Genomic DNA, 15,748 nt, shown 5'->3' with positions numbered 1-15,748 from the left:
CCCTCCGTCTTGGGCCACTATTTATCCCTCAACCAACATCAACACAGAATAGAATTTCTGGCTGTTCTGTTTCTGCTTTGGTCTTGTCGACACTTCAGGCTAACATCCGGATTCCTCCCACATTTATCTGGGTGGCGCTGGCAGGAACTGCTGAGATGGTCACCCTGAAAACAAAATCTTACTAATGAAAATAACCTAATGATGGATCTTGAAGATTTCCAGTGATTAAATTGTGGCTACTCCCTTTGGGAGCATATTACGTTGAGGGATTACACTTTGAGCGCTTCACCCAGAGGGTGATGAATGTGTGGAATTCACTACCACAGATAACAGTTGAGGCCAAAACATTGTCTGATTTCAAGAAGAAGATGGACACAGCTCTTGGGGCTAAAGGGTTCAAGGGATAAGGGGGGAAAGGAAGAGATCAGGATATTGAGTTTGATGATCAGCCATGATCAAGATGAATGGCGGAGCAGGCTCAAGGGGACGAATGGCCTCCTCCTGCTTCTGATTTCTATGTTACTATGTTATCTCATTGCCCCTTGTGGGATCTTACTGTGCACAAATTGGCCACTGTGTTTCCCACACTGCAGAAGTAGCTCTACTTCAAGGATATTTTGTTGGCTGTAAAACACTTATGGGCTTCCTGAGAAAATGAAAGGCACTATAGAAATGCAGGTCCTTATTTCTCCTTGTGAAAGGCAATGTTCACATTGATGGAATGTACAGGGAAACCACTGAGACCCACAGACACTGTCCGATTTCCACTGAGACCCACAGACACTGTCCGATTCCCACTGAGACCCACAGACACTGTCTGATTCCCGCTGGGACCCACAGACACTGTCCGATTCCCGCTGGGACCCACAGACACTGTCCGATTCCCACTGAGACCCACAGACACTGTCCGATTCCCACTGAGACCCACAGACACTGTCCGATTCCCACTGAGACCCACAGACACTGTCCGATTCCCACTGAGACCCACAGACACTGTCCGATTCCCGCTGGGACCCACAGACACTGTCCGATTCCCACTGAGACCCACAGACACTGTCCGATTCCCACTGGGACCCACAGACACTGTCCGATTCCCACTGAGACCCACAGACACTGTCCGATTCCCGCTGGGACCCACAGACACTGTCCCATTCCCACTGGGACCCACAGACACTGTCCGATTCCTGAGTGTTTTCCATGTGATTAGTGAGCCTGGGGTTTAATTGTCCAGGCTCACTTGCCTTCATAGCCTCGCCAGGAGAGGTTCTCTCTGGCAAAGAAAATACCTGCTCCCCTGTTGCCCTCACTGGTAGAACAGGAGGCCATAAGGAGACCCGAGGGTGCCTCTTGGTCAGTGCCAGCCTGGCACCTTGACAATGCACACTGGGCAATGCCAGGGGGTGGGGCCTGGAGTGGATGGCGCCTGGAGGGGTGGGGCCTATTTAATCATTCCTTAAAAGTCTTTACACTCGCCATGAGAATGACACTTTCTGTTGTCACACTGCAGAAAGAAATGAAAACATTTCCACTTTGACCGTTCGTCCCATCAGCCCAGGGCGTTCCAAAGTGTTTCGAGTGAGAAATACATCTATCAGCCAATCAGCATCCAGTTGATGCGAGCAGCGATGGGATAATAACCCATTGACCTGTCTTCAGGATCTCTCAATGGAAAGTGAAGCTATATCCTCACAGCATCTTTCACAACATCAGGATGGCACAAAGTATTTGACAACCAATGAAATATTAAGGATATTGGCAGCCAATTTGGGCACAGCAAACCCTCACCATCATCACTGAGACCAACCAGATAATCTGTTGAAGCAGCATTAGCCGAGGGATAAATATTGACTAAGAAGGACATTCCTGCTCTTCCTTGGAATTGTGCTGTGGGATCTTTTATATCCACCCGAGAGAGATAACATCTCATCTGGAAGTCAACACCTCTGGCAGTGTGGCACTCCTTCAGTACCACACAGAGTGTTATCCACTGAGGGCAGTGTGGCACTCCATCAGTACTACACAGAGTGGTACCCACTGAGGGCAGTGTGGCACTCCATCAGTACCACACAGAGTGGTACCCACTGAGGGCAGTGTGGCACTCCATCAGTACCACACAGAGTGTTCCCCACTGAGGGCAGTGTGGCACTCCATCAGTACCACACAGAGTGGTACCCACTGAGGGCAGTGTGGCACTCCATCAGTACCACACAGCATTTCACCCGCTGAGTCATAGTTACAATGCACTGGTGGCTGTGATTGAGTTTTCCATTTCACTGAACCACATTATAAGCTGATCTGTCAGTAAACTGGCAGATGGAATACCATGTGGGAAAGTGTGAGGTTATGCACTTTGGAAGGAATGGAGGCATAGACCATTTTCTAAATGGGAAAATGCTTAGGAAATCAGAAACACAAAGGGACTTGGAAGTCGTTGTTCAAGATTCTCTTAAGGTTAACGTGAAGGATCAGTCGGTAGTTAGAAAGGCAAATGCAATGTTAGCATTCACGTCGAGAGGGCTAGAATACAAGAACAGGGATGTACTTCTGAGGCTGTATAAGGCTCTGGTCCGACCCCATTTGGAGAATTGTGAGCAGTTTTGGGCCCTGTATCTAAGGAAGGATGTGCTGGCCTTGGAAAGGGTCCAGAGGAGGTTCACTAGAATGATCCCTGGAATGAAGAGCTTGTCGTATGAGGAACGGTTGAGGACTCTGGGTCTGTACTTGTTGGAGTTTAGAAGGATGAGGAGAAACTTACAGGATACTGTGAGGTCTGGATAGATTGGACGAGGAGAGGATGTTTTCACTAGTAGGAAAAACTAGAACCAGAGAGCACAACCTCAGGCTAAAGGGACAATCCTACAGAACAGAGATCAGGAGGAATTTCTTCAGCCGGAGAGTGGTGAATCTGTGGAACTCTTTGCCACAGAAGGCTGTGGAGGCCAGGACACTGAGTGTCTTTAAAACAGAGATAGATAAGTTTTTGATTGATAAGGGGATCAGGGGTTATGGGGAAAAGGCAAGAAAATGGGGATGAGAAAAATATCAGCCATAACTGAATGACAGAGCAGAATTGATGGGCCGAGTGGCCTAATTCTGCTCCCATGTCTTATGGTCTATCTGACAACCTGCTGTCTACAGTGCCTTAGAGCAAAGAGAAAACTGACTGCAAAATATTCTAGCTAACAGTCGCCTTGTTGCTAATTCGGCATATTTTACCTGAATGATTTTCTGGGATTTGTTCATTGGGCCAGTGATGTTTCTGTTTGCGTTGTCCATGATGATATCATTTATCATCGCTCCTTCACATTCCTGGATATCCTGGAAAAAAAAGGAGAAAAAAATTATTCTTCTGATTTCAGATTAGGCGCTTCACAGAATCTCTTCTTAAAAGTCTCCTCACCCCACAATCAGAAAGCTCTGGGTTCAATTCCCACCCACTCCAGAGATTTGACCACAAAATCTAGACTGGCAATGCCAGTGCAGTACGGAGGGAGTGGTAAATTAACATAGGCGCTGTCTTTCAGATAAAACATAAAACTAAGACACCGTCCACCCTTTCAGATGACTGTAACAGAACACATGCCACTCATTATGTGGCATCCCAGACAGTGCAGCACTCCTTCGTCACTGAGCTGAAGTGTCAGAGTAATGATACACTTTCAGAGACTTCATAAGTGAGCCAAGGGGTTTTATGTGTGATTTTTGAGAGCAACAACATGTTTGCAGGTAGCTCTGAGACATCCAGCTCAGAGGCAGCACGGTAGCACAGTGGTTAGCACTGCTGCCTCACAGCCTCAGGAGTGTCAGTTCAATTCCCAGCTTGGCTCACTGCCTGTGCAGAATCTGCACATTCTCCCCGTGTCTGCGTGGGTTTCCTCTGGGTGCTCCGGTTTCCTCCCACACTCCGAAAGACGTGCTGGTTAGCTGTACTGGCCACGCTGAATTCTCCCTCAGTGTACCTGAACAGGCGCCGGAGTGTGGCAACAAGGGGATTTTCCTTGTAACTTCACTGCAGTGTTAACGTAAACCTACTTGTGACACTAATAAATAAACTTAAAGCTTAAACTTTACACCTCAGCCTAGGAGAACTCCTTCCCCTGAAATGGTTTCCCACTCTGAGTCCTGATTGGTCACTCAGGTCAGCTGACCTTTACCCTTACAGGTTTGTAAAAGAGTCACATGGACTCAAAAGATGAACCTGTTTCTCCTTCTCCTCAGATGCTGCCAGACCTGCTGAGTTTATCCAGCATTTTCTATTTTTATGACATTACTCTGCTGTGTTGCCCTTAAAGATCCTCAGAAAGGATAGTAGGACTAGGGGGCATAGCCTCAAGATAAAGAGGGGGCGGTTTAGAACAGAGTTGAGGAGGAACTTCTTCACTCAAAGGGTGGTGAATCTCTGGAATTCTCTGCCCGTTGAAGTGGTGGAGGCTGCCTCGCTAAATATTTTTAAGACGTGGGTTGATGGGTTTTTGATGAGAGAGGGGATTAAGGGTTATGGGGAGAGGGCGGGAATGTGGAACTGAGCCACGACAGATCAGCCATGATCTTATTGAATGGCGGGGCAGGCTCGAAGGGCTAGTTGGCCTACTCCTGCTCCTATTTCTTATGTTCTTATGTTCTTATGTTAAGGGATAATCTGCCTAGATTTTGAACTCAAATTATGGATTGAAGTTTGTGTCCACAATCTTGTGATTCCCAATTGCCAGATCAATTAAACAGAATTAACAGGAAAAATGGTTAAACAGTACATTACTGTTTGTGTTTGTCGATCAGAATAAATTGGTCATGTACACATCTGGCCTGATGTATCATCTCGATCAGATTACTCCTTGCAGAGCTGGAGTTGACATTCTAATGACCATCTATTTCTATTGGTGCTTGGAGGGATTGGGTCTCCTTCATTGGCCCACAGACTGCTTTGGACATGGAAACTCTGGAGTAGGTGGAAGAAAGATTTACAAGGATAATATCAGAACTGAGAGTTCATATTTATCAGGGAAAGCTGGGGCTGTTTCCTGTAGAATGCCGAATCATAGAATCCTTACAGCGCAGAAGGAGGTGGTCACTCGGCCCATTGACTCTGCACCGAGTCTCTGACAGAGCATTCCACCCAGGTCCTTTCCGTAACCCCACATATTTACCCACTAATTCCCCAAACCTGCACATCTTGGATCACTAAGAGGCAATTTAGCACGCCTAATCCAACTAACCTGCACATCTTTGGAGTATGGGAGAAAGCCGGAACACCGAGAAGAAACCCACGTAGACACAGGGAGAATGTGCAAACTCCGCATAGGCTATCACCCAGCCTGGAATTGAACCCGGGTCCCTGGCGCTGCATGGCAGCAGTGCTAATCACCAGTGCTAATCACCAGTCACCGTGTTGCCCAGGAGGCTGATGGGTGGCACTTTAAAATTATGAAGAGGCTTGATTGGGTGGGGAGAGGGAATATGTTTTGTGAAGGAACACACACGCTCTCTCATTGTGTGTGTTCCTTCACAAATAGTGAGAAGTATTCACAGTGTTGAGCGGATCAAGAACCAGGACATAGATTTATGGTAATTAGCAAAAGAAGTAATGGAGACATGAGGAGAAACCTTCTCATGGCCAGGCGATGGCCTAGTAGTATCATCGCTAGACTATAAATCCAGAAACTCAACTAATGTTCTGGGGACCTGGGTTCGAATCCCATCTCAGCAGATGGTGGAATTTGAATTCAATAAAAAATATCTGGAATTAAGAATCGACTGATGGCCATGAAACCATTGTCAATAGTCGAAAAAACCTATCTGGTTCACTAATGTCCTTTAGGGAAGGAAATCTGCTGTCCTTACCCAATCTGGCCTATATGTGGCTCCAGAGCCACAGCAATGTGGTTGACTCTGAAATGGCCCAGCAAGCCACTCAGTTCAAGGCCAGCTGGGGATGGGCAATAAATGCTGGCCCAGCCAGCGATGCCCGTGTCCCATGAATGAACTAAAATAAGGTGTAGGATGCATTGCCAGAACATGTGGTAGAGGCAGCTTCAATAGAGGCATCCAGAAAGGGAACTGGGTTATAATCTGAAAAGGAAGGATATACTGAGTACTTCGAAGCGGAGAGGAGGATCTTGTATTCACTTAATTCCTTCCCCTTCCTAATCCGGCCTCCCAATCCGGCTTTGTGAAGTGTAGTCACTGTTGTAACACAGGAAGCACGACAGCCAAATTTGAGCACAGCAAGATCCCACAAACAGGATTGTGATCATCTGCTTTTTTTAGTGATGTTTGATACTGGATACTGCGTTCGGGGAAAAGATGGGGGAATGGCGCAGGGTGCATTCCTCATTCAGAGAGATAGCGCAAACATGATGGGCCAAATGGCCTCCTCCTGTGCTGTAACAATTTGTGGATAGTAAATGCTCAGATTCACCTCTACAGGGGCCTTCATAAATGTCTCTTTTTATCATTGTATTGGCTGGTCCTGCTGGTGACGGGTGAATTCTCGTTGTCAATTATCCACTGCTAAGAGCCCAGCGTGTTAACGGTTAAACTGTCCTGTGTACCAGCTCAGGGAGAAGCCCCTGTGTGTGCACCCTCGCTCTGGTTACACAGGCCCGTTAGTCGTCAGCAAGACACACCGCTTTGGTAACTCACTGACGTACAATCTGCAGGCCAGCTGCCTGGGTTTCAGCGTAAGGAAGAAAGAAAACTCCTCAAGCCCATACGTGGGGAGAAGATGGAGAACACACAGAGATGATTGCCTCGACGTTCCGTGTTTCAGATCACAGCTGTTCAATCAGCCAGCCACCCCCGGACTAATCCCACCCTGCCAGCTTCCTCTGGTGCACACGGCAAGCTGACACCCCACCACTGCCAAGCTCGGCTGCCATGGCAACGACGGCAACAACTTCTCGCAACAGTTCAAATGATGGGATTCGATAATGAAAGCAATTAACAGCACGGGCCACCAGGGAGGGAGGCACTGGGGGAGAAGGACAGATCTCACCAACACTTCCCTCTCTCAGCCCCACTGAAGCACAAACACACTCCCCTTCATTCAAACATTTTGCATTAAATCCCTCAAGGTTTCTGTTTCTCACCGTCCCAGTTAACGAGATAGACCGAGTACTCGGTAGTATCGAGAAGGATCTTGCATTCATTTAGTGCCTTTCCCATCCTAAACACTTCCCAATCCAGCTTTGTGAAGTGTAGTCACTGTTGCAACACAGGAAACATGGCAGCCAAATTTGAGCACAGCAAGATCCCACAAACAGGATTCATAGAATAGAATCATAGGATCGTGATCATCTGCTTTTTTTTTAGTGATGTTGTTTGATACTGGACACTGGGGACGGCTCCCTTACTCTTCATAGAATCTCTACAGTGCAGGATAGGCCATTCAGCCCATTGAGTCTGCACCAACTCTCTGACAGAATGTCCTACCCAGGCCCTATCCCCGTAACCCCACACAATTACCACACCAATCCCCCAACCCACACACCCTGGGACATTGATAGGCAATTCAGCATTGCCCAATCCACCTAATCTACACATCTTTGGAGTGTAGAAGGAAACTGGAAGTATTTGGAGGAAACCCACGCAGACACAAGGAGAATGTGCAAACTCCACACTGACAGTCACCTGATGACTGGGAATTGAACCCGGGTCCCTGGCGCTCTGAGGCAGCTGTGCTAACCACTGTGCCACCGTGCTTACTTCTGGAAGAGGCAAGTGTGAAGCCTCTCTCACTCTGGGTTTATATCTCTCTGACCTTCCTTCAATCACCTCCACCAGCAAGTTCTCGTGCTTTAGAATGTGGCCATACCAACCTTCATGTATTCTATCTTGAAATAATGACCAGAATCTCACGCGCTGTGATTGGATGCATGGCCCACCTGAATGAGCACAAACTCGCGTGAGTAAATGTCACCCACGTCACGGTGATGTCGCACCATATCACAGTCTATGGGCTCGCTTCTGACTCCTGCACATCCCCACCATCAACTAACATTCCAGTGAAACCAATTAACGCCCCGTCGACTGGGATTTTTAGTGGCCTGTGCACTTTTCCACTTAGTGCATGTGCCAATCGACCAGGGAAACTTTATACAAGTTCATAAATTCACAGGAGCAGAATGAGGCCACTCGGCCCATCAAGTCTGCCCTGTCCTTTGATCATCGTTGATATGCTCCTCATCCTCATTTTCATAGAATCACTACAGTGAAGAAGGAGGCCATTTAACCCATCATGTCTACATTGACCACAATCCTACCCAGACCCTATCCCCAGAACCCCACATATTTGCCTGCTAATCCTCCTGACACGAGGGTCAAGTTAGCACAGCCAATCAACCTAATCCGCACATCTTTGTGCCATGGGAGGAAACTGGAGCACCCAGAGTAACCCACACAGACATGGGGAGAATGTGCAAACTCCACACAGACCTGAGGTTGGAATCGAACCCAGAACCCTGGCGTTGTGAGGCAGCAGTGCTAACCACTGTGCCACCGTGCCACCCACTATGCCTTCCCCCCATAACCATTACCAATTTAAAATCTGTTCAACTCTTCCATAAGCACTGTCCCAGCATCCACTGCTGTTTGGGGAAGCAAATTCCACAGACTCACAACCCTTTGGGGGAAGTAGTTTCTCCTCAGCTCTGTTTTAAATTTGCTATCCCTTATCCTAAGACTATGATCTCTCTGTTATAGCCTGCTCCCTGAATGTTTTTGCATTATTCTTGATCCAGGGGACAGGCTAAAGTTCCCAGGAGGCGTTTGAAGATTGAGAAGTTTGGAGTGTTGCCTCTGCAGTTGGGTTTGAGACAGATTTTTTGTCTGCGTGAATATTCTTGGGACAAGACTGGAGCTCCGAGGCAAATCCACAGTAACTGTTGGACTTCAGGCACTTCAGTTTCAACTGCCCGATCACCTGGTCACCCATTCACCTCCCACCCGCTCACCTCCCCACCCACTCACCTGCCCACTTGCTCACCTGCCCACTCGCCCACCTGCCATCCACTCACCTGTCCACCTGCTCACCTCCCCACCCACTCACCTGCTCACCTAACCACTCACACTTGCCCACCCCTTCGCGCCCTCATTTGTTTTGGCACCTGCCCATCCCCCGTCCCCCAGTGGCACTCAGCACGTTTCACTATGGCCACCAGTTCATTGGTCAGCCAGTGAGGAATCACTGCTGGGAGCGGGAGCGGATTTCCCAGCGACTGTCCGACAAGGTGACAGTGTCATCTATTGACCTTGGAATTCCAAATTCCTCGTCCAGGTCAGGACCCCACAGGATTCAGGCCTCAAGATTTGAACTCAACAACTCTGAGGCTGGAGACATCTGACAACAATTCCAATCTAATCTGAAGAACTGAAGATAAGCATGCAGATCAAACAGGGGGAAAAGAAGGCAAATGGTATGTTAGCCTTCATTGTGAGAGGTTTTGAGTATAGGAGCAGGGATGTTTTGTTGCAATTATACAGGGCAATGGTGAGACCACACCTGGAGTGGAGTATTGTGTGCAGTTTTGGTCTCCTTTTCTGAGGAAGGATGTTCTTGCTCTTGAGGGAGTACAGCGAAGGTTTACCAGACTGATTCCGGGGATGGCGGGACTGATGTATGAGGAGAGATCGACTAGGTTGGGTTTGTTTTTGCTGGAGTTCAGACAAATGAGGAGGGATCTCATAGAGATTTATAAAATTCTAACAGGACTGGACAGGTAAATGCAAGGAGAATGTTCCTGATGGTGGGGGAGTCCAGAACCAGGGGTCACAGTCTGAGGATTCGGGGTAGACCATTTAGGGTGGAGGTGAGGAGACATTTCTTCACCCAAAGAGTGGTGAGCCTGTGAAATTCATTACTGCGGGAAGTAGTTGATGCCAAAACATTGAATGTATTCAACAGGAGGCTGGATACAGCACTTGGGTTATGGGGAGAAAGCAGGATGAGGCTATTGAGTTGGACAATCAGCCATGAACGTGATGAATGGCAGAGCAGGATCGAAGGGCCGAATGGCCTCCTCCTGCTCCTATCTGCTTTGTTATGTTTTTATATTTCTATGAACATTTCGAATCCGTAGGAATCGAGATTAGACGATAATCACATTGTGAAAAAACAGGCTCCTGCCAGAGAAAGAAATCTTATCAACTGGGCTGTGGAATGGTCACATCGCCACTCCCTGTACAACAACAATAACAACAACTGGGCTGTGGAATGGTCACATCGCCACTCCCTGTACAACAACAATAACAACAACTGGGCTGTGGAATGTTCACATCGCCACTCCCTGTACAACAACAATAACAACAACTGGGCTGTGGAATGTTCACATCGCCACTCCCTGTACAACAACAATAACAACAACTGGGCTGTGGAATGTTCACATTGCTGCTCCCTGTACAACAACAATAACAACAACTGGGCTGTGGAATGGTCACATCACAGCTCCCTGTACAACAACAATAACAACAACTGGGCTGTGGAATGGTCACATCACCGCTCCCTGTACAACAACAATAACAACAACTGGGCTGTGGAATGGTCACATTGCCACTCCCTGTACAACAACAATAACAACAACTGGGCTGTGGAATGGTCACATCGCCGCTCCCTGTACAACAACAATAACAACAACTGGGCTGTGGAATGGTCACATCACCACTCCCTGTACAACAACAATAACAACAACTGGGCTGTGGAATGGTCACATCGCCACTCCCTGTACAACAACAATAACAACAACTGGGCTGTGGAATGGTCACATCACCACTCCCTGTACAACAAAAATAACAACAACTGGGCTGTGGAATGTTCACATTGCTGCTCCCTGTACGACAACAATAACAACAACTGGGCTGTGGAATGGTCATATCGCCATTCCCTGTACAACAACAATAACAACAACTGGCACAACACCTTTCAAATAATAACGCATCTCCCAGGCTGCTTCACAGGAGTATTTCAAACCAAATGTAACCCTGGACCATGGAAGGAGATGTTAATACGAGGGACCAAAATCTTGGTCAAAGAATAAACAGCAATGGAGGACAAGTGGGAGGAGATGTTTAGGGAACTCTTCTGGGCTCAGCAGCTGAAAATGCGGGTGCCAGTGATGGAGGGATTAAAATAAAGGATCAGGCCACATGACCTAAAGGCAGAGCAGCCATTCGGCCCATCGAGTCTGCTCTGACATTCAATGAGATCACGGCTGATCTGATGTGATGATCCTCAGCTCCATTTTTCCGCCTTATCCCCATAATCCTCAGTTCCCTTACTGACTAAAAATCTGTCTGTCTCAACCTTGAACTTACTTAACGACCCAGCCTCTACAGGACCCCTGTGGTAAAAAATTCCATAGATTCACTCCCTTCTGAGAGAAGAAATTCCTCCTTATCTCTGTCTTAAAGGGGGCAGGAAGCCAGAGCAGAATTCTCTCAGAGGGTTATGGGGTACGGGGGGGTCAGGGAGATGGGGCGTTCCGAGGCCCAGGGAGCGATTAGTAACAAAGACAAGAATCTTAAAATCTGACTGAGGACCCTCTCAGCCATTGAGACAATTCCAATCAACTGGAAGAGAGATACCCAGGAAGTGATGGAAAGATACTGTATAAACAACGTCTGTCTTCTTTCAGCCATTCAGCCATCAAGGTGCCCAGCTGAAACTGTGTTAATGTGAAGATTACAATCGCAGTTATCTCCAAATTAATTACCGGTGAGGACGCAGTTGTCTAGACATTTCAAATACGTGAGAGGCTGTGTGAAACCTCAGTGATAGTATCAGCATTGCTTCTTCAAAGAGACAGTTTGATTTCAATTCCCATCACCCAAACCGTTCATCCTCCAAAGCACCAAGAGGAAAGATCTGAAGGATTCACACCCACACCCGCAGACACACCCACACAGACACCCACACACACACAAACACACACACCCACACATATTCACACCCACAGAGACACACACACACACACACACACACACACATATTCACACCCACAGAGACACACACAAACACACACCCACACATATTCACACCCACAGACACACACAGACACACAAACACACCCATGCACACCCACACACAAACACACACACAAACCCATACACACACCCACACAAATACACACCCACATCCACACACACAAACACAAATACACACACTCACACCCACATCCACACACACCCACCCACAAATACATTCACGCATGCACACACACACACACACACAAACCCAGAGAGCACACACACTGACATACAAACGCACACTCAAATACACACATGCACACACAAACACACATACTCCTATTTGAACACACACACAAACACACACTCTCACACACACCCAAACAAACATCCACACAAACACACACAGCTATGTGAACACACACACACCTAGGCACGCACGCAAACATACATACAGCTATGCACACACACACTCCTACACGCATGCACACATCTATAAACATATTCCCACACATGCACACATACATACACACATGTACACCAGTGCATTTATACACACACACACACACACACACACACACACACTCTCTCCTATATCTACACATACCCCTATGTAGACAAACACAGTCCTACATTCACTCCAACATTCATGTACACATTCCAGCACACACACATACACTCCAGCACACATATGTATACACAGAATCCTTGATACAAACATGCAGTTCCCCACCCTCCAACACTGAACAATCACTTACACAATGAGCTTCCTCAGTCAGTAGAAATTCTGATATTAGGAGCCAAGGAGCTGGTGCACGAAGCGCAGTTTGACACAGATTAAAGGAGCAGCTGTCTCCCTGGGGGAAGAGGAACTAACACAAAGACTCTGGAAGCTACACTGAAGAAATGCATGAATTGACTTGTCCTTTACATACAAAAGATTTCAATCACAGTCTGTGGGGCTGTTGGAATGGATCAGTTTCTTCATGCAGGTTCACTTGGACTCAAACCCAAAAATGTGAAAAATGCCCCGCAATGTAACACGTGAATGTTCTGGAGTCTGCCCTGCCAACAAATTGTTAAAAAAAGGTCACAGCCCAACCATAATAGAAAGTGATTCATATCATTCATATAAAACGCTGCAAGTAGACTCACTGTCGATAAATAATCATTACTGAAACCAAATTTCAACAATTAGCTTCCTCATATTTCTAGAGAAATCAGCAATCACTGTTCCATAGTCAGGCACAGTGTGTGATTACCCCTGTGTGGCTGCAATGTTCAGAAACTCCCAGCTTTAACCTATGTAGTAAACTGGAGGGATTGGGAATGTTATAACAATCCCCTGGGTGATGGGATTGAGGACTCAGGTGTGTTCTTGCTGCCAATTTACATTGGGATTAAAACCAGAATAGCAACTTGTGATTCTATACAGTTTGAGTTAGGGTTAGGGTTTGGGTGAGAGTTAGGGCTAGGGTTAGAGTTAGGGTTAGGGTTTGGATTAGGGTTAAGGTTAGTGTTAGGGTTAGGGTTAAGGTTTGGGTTAGGGTTAGGGTTAAAGTTTGGGTTAGGGTTAAGGTTTGGGTTAGGGTTTGGGTTAAAGTTTGGGTTAGTGTTAGGGTTAAGGTTTGGGTTAGGGTTTGGGTTAAAGTTTGGGTTAGGGTTAGGGTTAAGGTTTGGGTTAGGGTTTGGATTAAGGTTAGGGTTAGGGTTAACTCAGTGAAACATCCCAAATATTTTACAGGACAGTTGTCAAACAAAAAGGACAGCATGGTCGTGCAGTGGGCAACATTGCTGCCTCACAGCGCAGCGACCTGGGTTCGATTCCATCTGTGGGTAATTTTCTTTCTAGAGTTTGCACCTTCTCCCTGTGTCTGCATGGGTTCCAGAGAATCATAGAATCCTACAGTGCAGAAGGAAGTGATTCAGCCCATTGAGACAGCACCAACCACAATCCCACCCAGCTTGATTCCCGTAACCCCACATATTTACCCTGCTAATCCCCTGACACTAAGGGGCAATTTAGCATGGCCAATCCACCCAACCTGCACATCTTTGGACTGTGGAAGGAAATTGGAGCACCCGGAGGAAACCCACGCATATTCCACACAGGCAGTCAGCCAAGGCCAGGATTGAGTCTGGGTCCCTGGTGCTTCCTCCGGGAATTGTAGTCGGCAGGACACAGAAAAGGTTTGTTGGCTTTGGGAAGGTTTTTCCAATGTTAGGGTGAGTGCAGAAAATCCCACCCATTAACTCCGTTTTATCTCTCCACATTTACCGAGAGACCTGTTGAATATTTCCAGCATTGTTTGTCTTTAATTACAATCTCAAGCTGCACAGTATTTTGTCTTTGTCCAATCAGCTGGCAGGATCTGTTTCTTGACTATATTATCATACATTTGGATTTAAAATACAGGCTGGGAGTTTACATACAATACAATGCACCAAGCATTAATCATCGTGAGACGTTTCTTTCAGATAGCAAGAATGATTTCTTGCACAAACATGTTGTTTTACTTGCATCTTTTCAATCAGTGTCCGATACAAACCCTGGAATGAACCACACCTAAGAGGCAGGTCTCTCTAACATTCACTCCATCTCTCTTGCTCTTGCTTGTCCAAAGAATTTCCCTTTCCGTCCCTCATTCTCTCTCTGGTTAGGGCTGCTGCCTCACAGCACCAGGGACCCAGGTTCAATTCCCGGCTTGGGTCATTGTCTGTTCGGAGCTTGCACGTTCTCCCTGTGTCTGCATGGGTTTCCTCCGGATGCTCCAGTTTTCTCCCACAGTCTGAAAGACGTGCTGGTTCGATACATTGACCTTGCTAAATTTTCCCTCGGTGTATCCAAACAGGCACCGGAGTGTGGCAACTAGGGGCTTTTCACAGTAACTTCTTTGCAGTGTTAATGTAAGACTACTTGTGACAGTAATAAATAAACTTAGACTCTCAGTTTGACTTTTCTTTTTTAGCCCATGTGCCTTGCTGCATAACTGTTTCTCTTGTTGATCAGTCAGTCCTTTCTGCTGGCTCTGAAAAGAATCTCTCCATTTGCTTTCCTGATGTTCTCCTCCTGAAGACGGTTAGTGCTATGGACCCTCCCTTTTTGCTGACACACACGAAGGAACATTTATACTCAGCATCAGTTAGTTTCAGGAATGGCACTAATGGGGTAGTTCTTTCAAGAGACCAGCACAGCTGTGATGGACCAAATGGCCTCCTTCTCCCCCTGCATGGTTTAGTGACTTCTTATGTGCAATATTAGTGAGACGTTTGCATTTCAAACCCAGATGATGGTCCCACTGATCCTTACGTTCAGTTGAGGCCTACTCCAAGAGACTCTCTGCTTGACTGGAAGCCAAGCCCAGCCGTCAAGCTGATACCTGGGCAGGTATCCTGTCAGGGGGATAAGATGCCCAGCGCAGAGTCAGATTTTCGCAGCGTGGGGGGAAGCCAGGGCTTCTGCAAACCCTTCCGAAAGCCCCACTTGTAAACCCACCCCTGCCAACATCAGAGCCAATATGTCAGGTTGACAACCAATTATCGGATTGTTTCGTTCTCCACCGCTTTGGGACAAATTACCGACCGCTCCAGACATAAACAGCTTAGCGGCACATTAGTTAAATCACCTCATGAAACCAAGGGGTGGAGCGCTTAATTGCATTACAGAAACATGAAGCAATTTGCAGAAGTTGTTTTTGTTTCAGTTTGAAATATTTCACCAACAGCAACATTCACTGGAAGAACACAATGCCACAATATTCATGCAATCTTCCTGATGGCCTGATCTGTGCAT

General features: G+C 47.0%; 1 protein-coding gene across 4 annotated transcripts in view; it reads right to left on the bottom strand.

The window, feature by feature from the left end:
* Nucleotides 1-15,748, bottom strand: part of phldb1b (pleckstrin homology-like domain, family B, member 1b) — a 315,522-nt gene that overhangs the window by 219,417 nt on the left and 80,357 nt on the right. For all 4 annotated transcript variants that reach the window (XM_080214763.1, XM_080214764.1, XM_080214765.1 and 1 more), the window contains exon 2: nt 3,217-3,318. In XM_080214763.1, coding sequence (XP_080070889.1) covers nt 3,217-3,318 — 102 coding nt within the window. The remainder of the gene's footprint in view (nt 1-3,216; nt 3,319-15,748) is intronic.

Source organism: Carcharhinus amblyrhynchos, chromosome 29, assembly GCF_965287045.1.
Source record: "Carcharhinus amblyrhynchos chromosome 29, sCarAmb.v2.hapA, whole genome shotgun sequence".
Classification (NCBI taxonomy): Eukaryota; Metazoa; Chordata; class Chondrichthyes; order Carcharhiniformes; family Carcharhinidae; genus Carcharhinus; species Carcharhinus amblyrhynchos.
The sequence above is the reverse complement of the archived record's forward strand: the minus strand, read 5'-3'. Positions and strand labels throughout refer to the sequence as shown.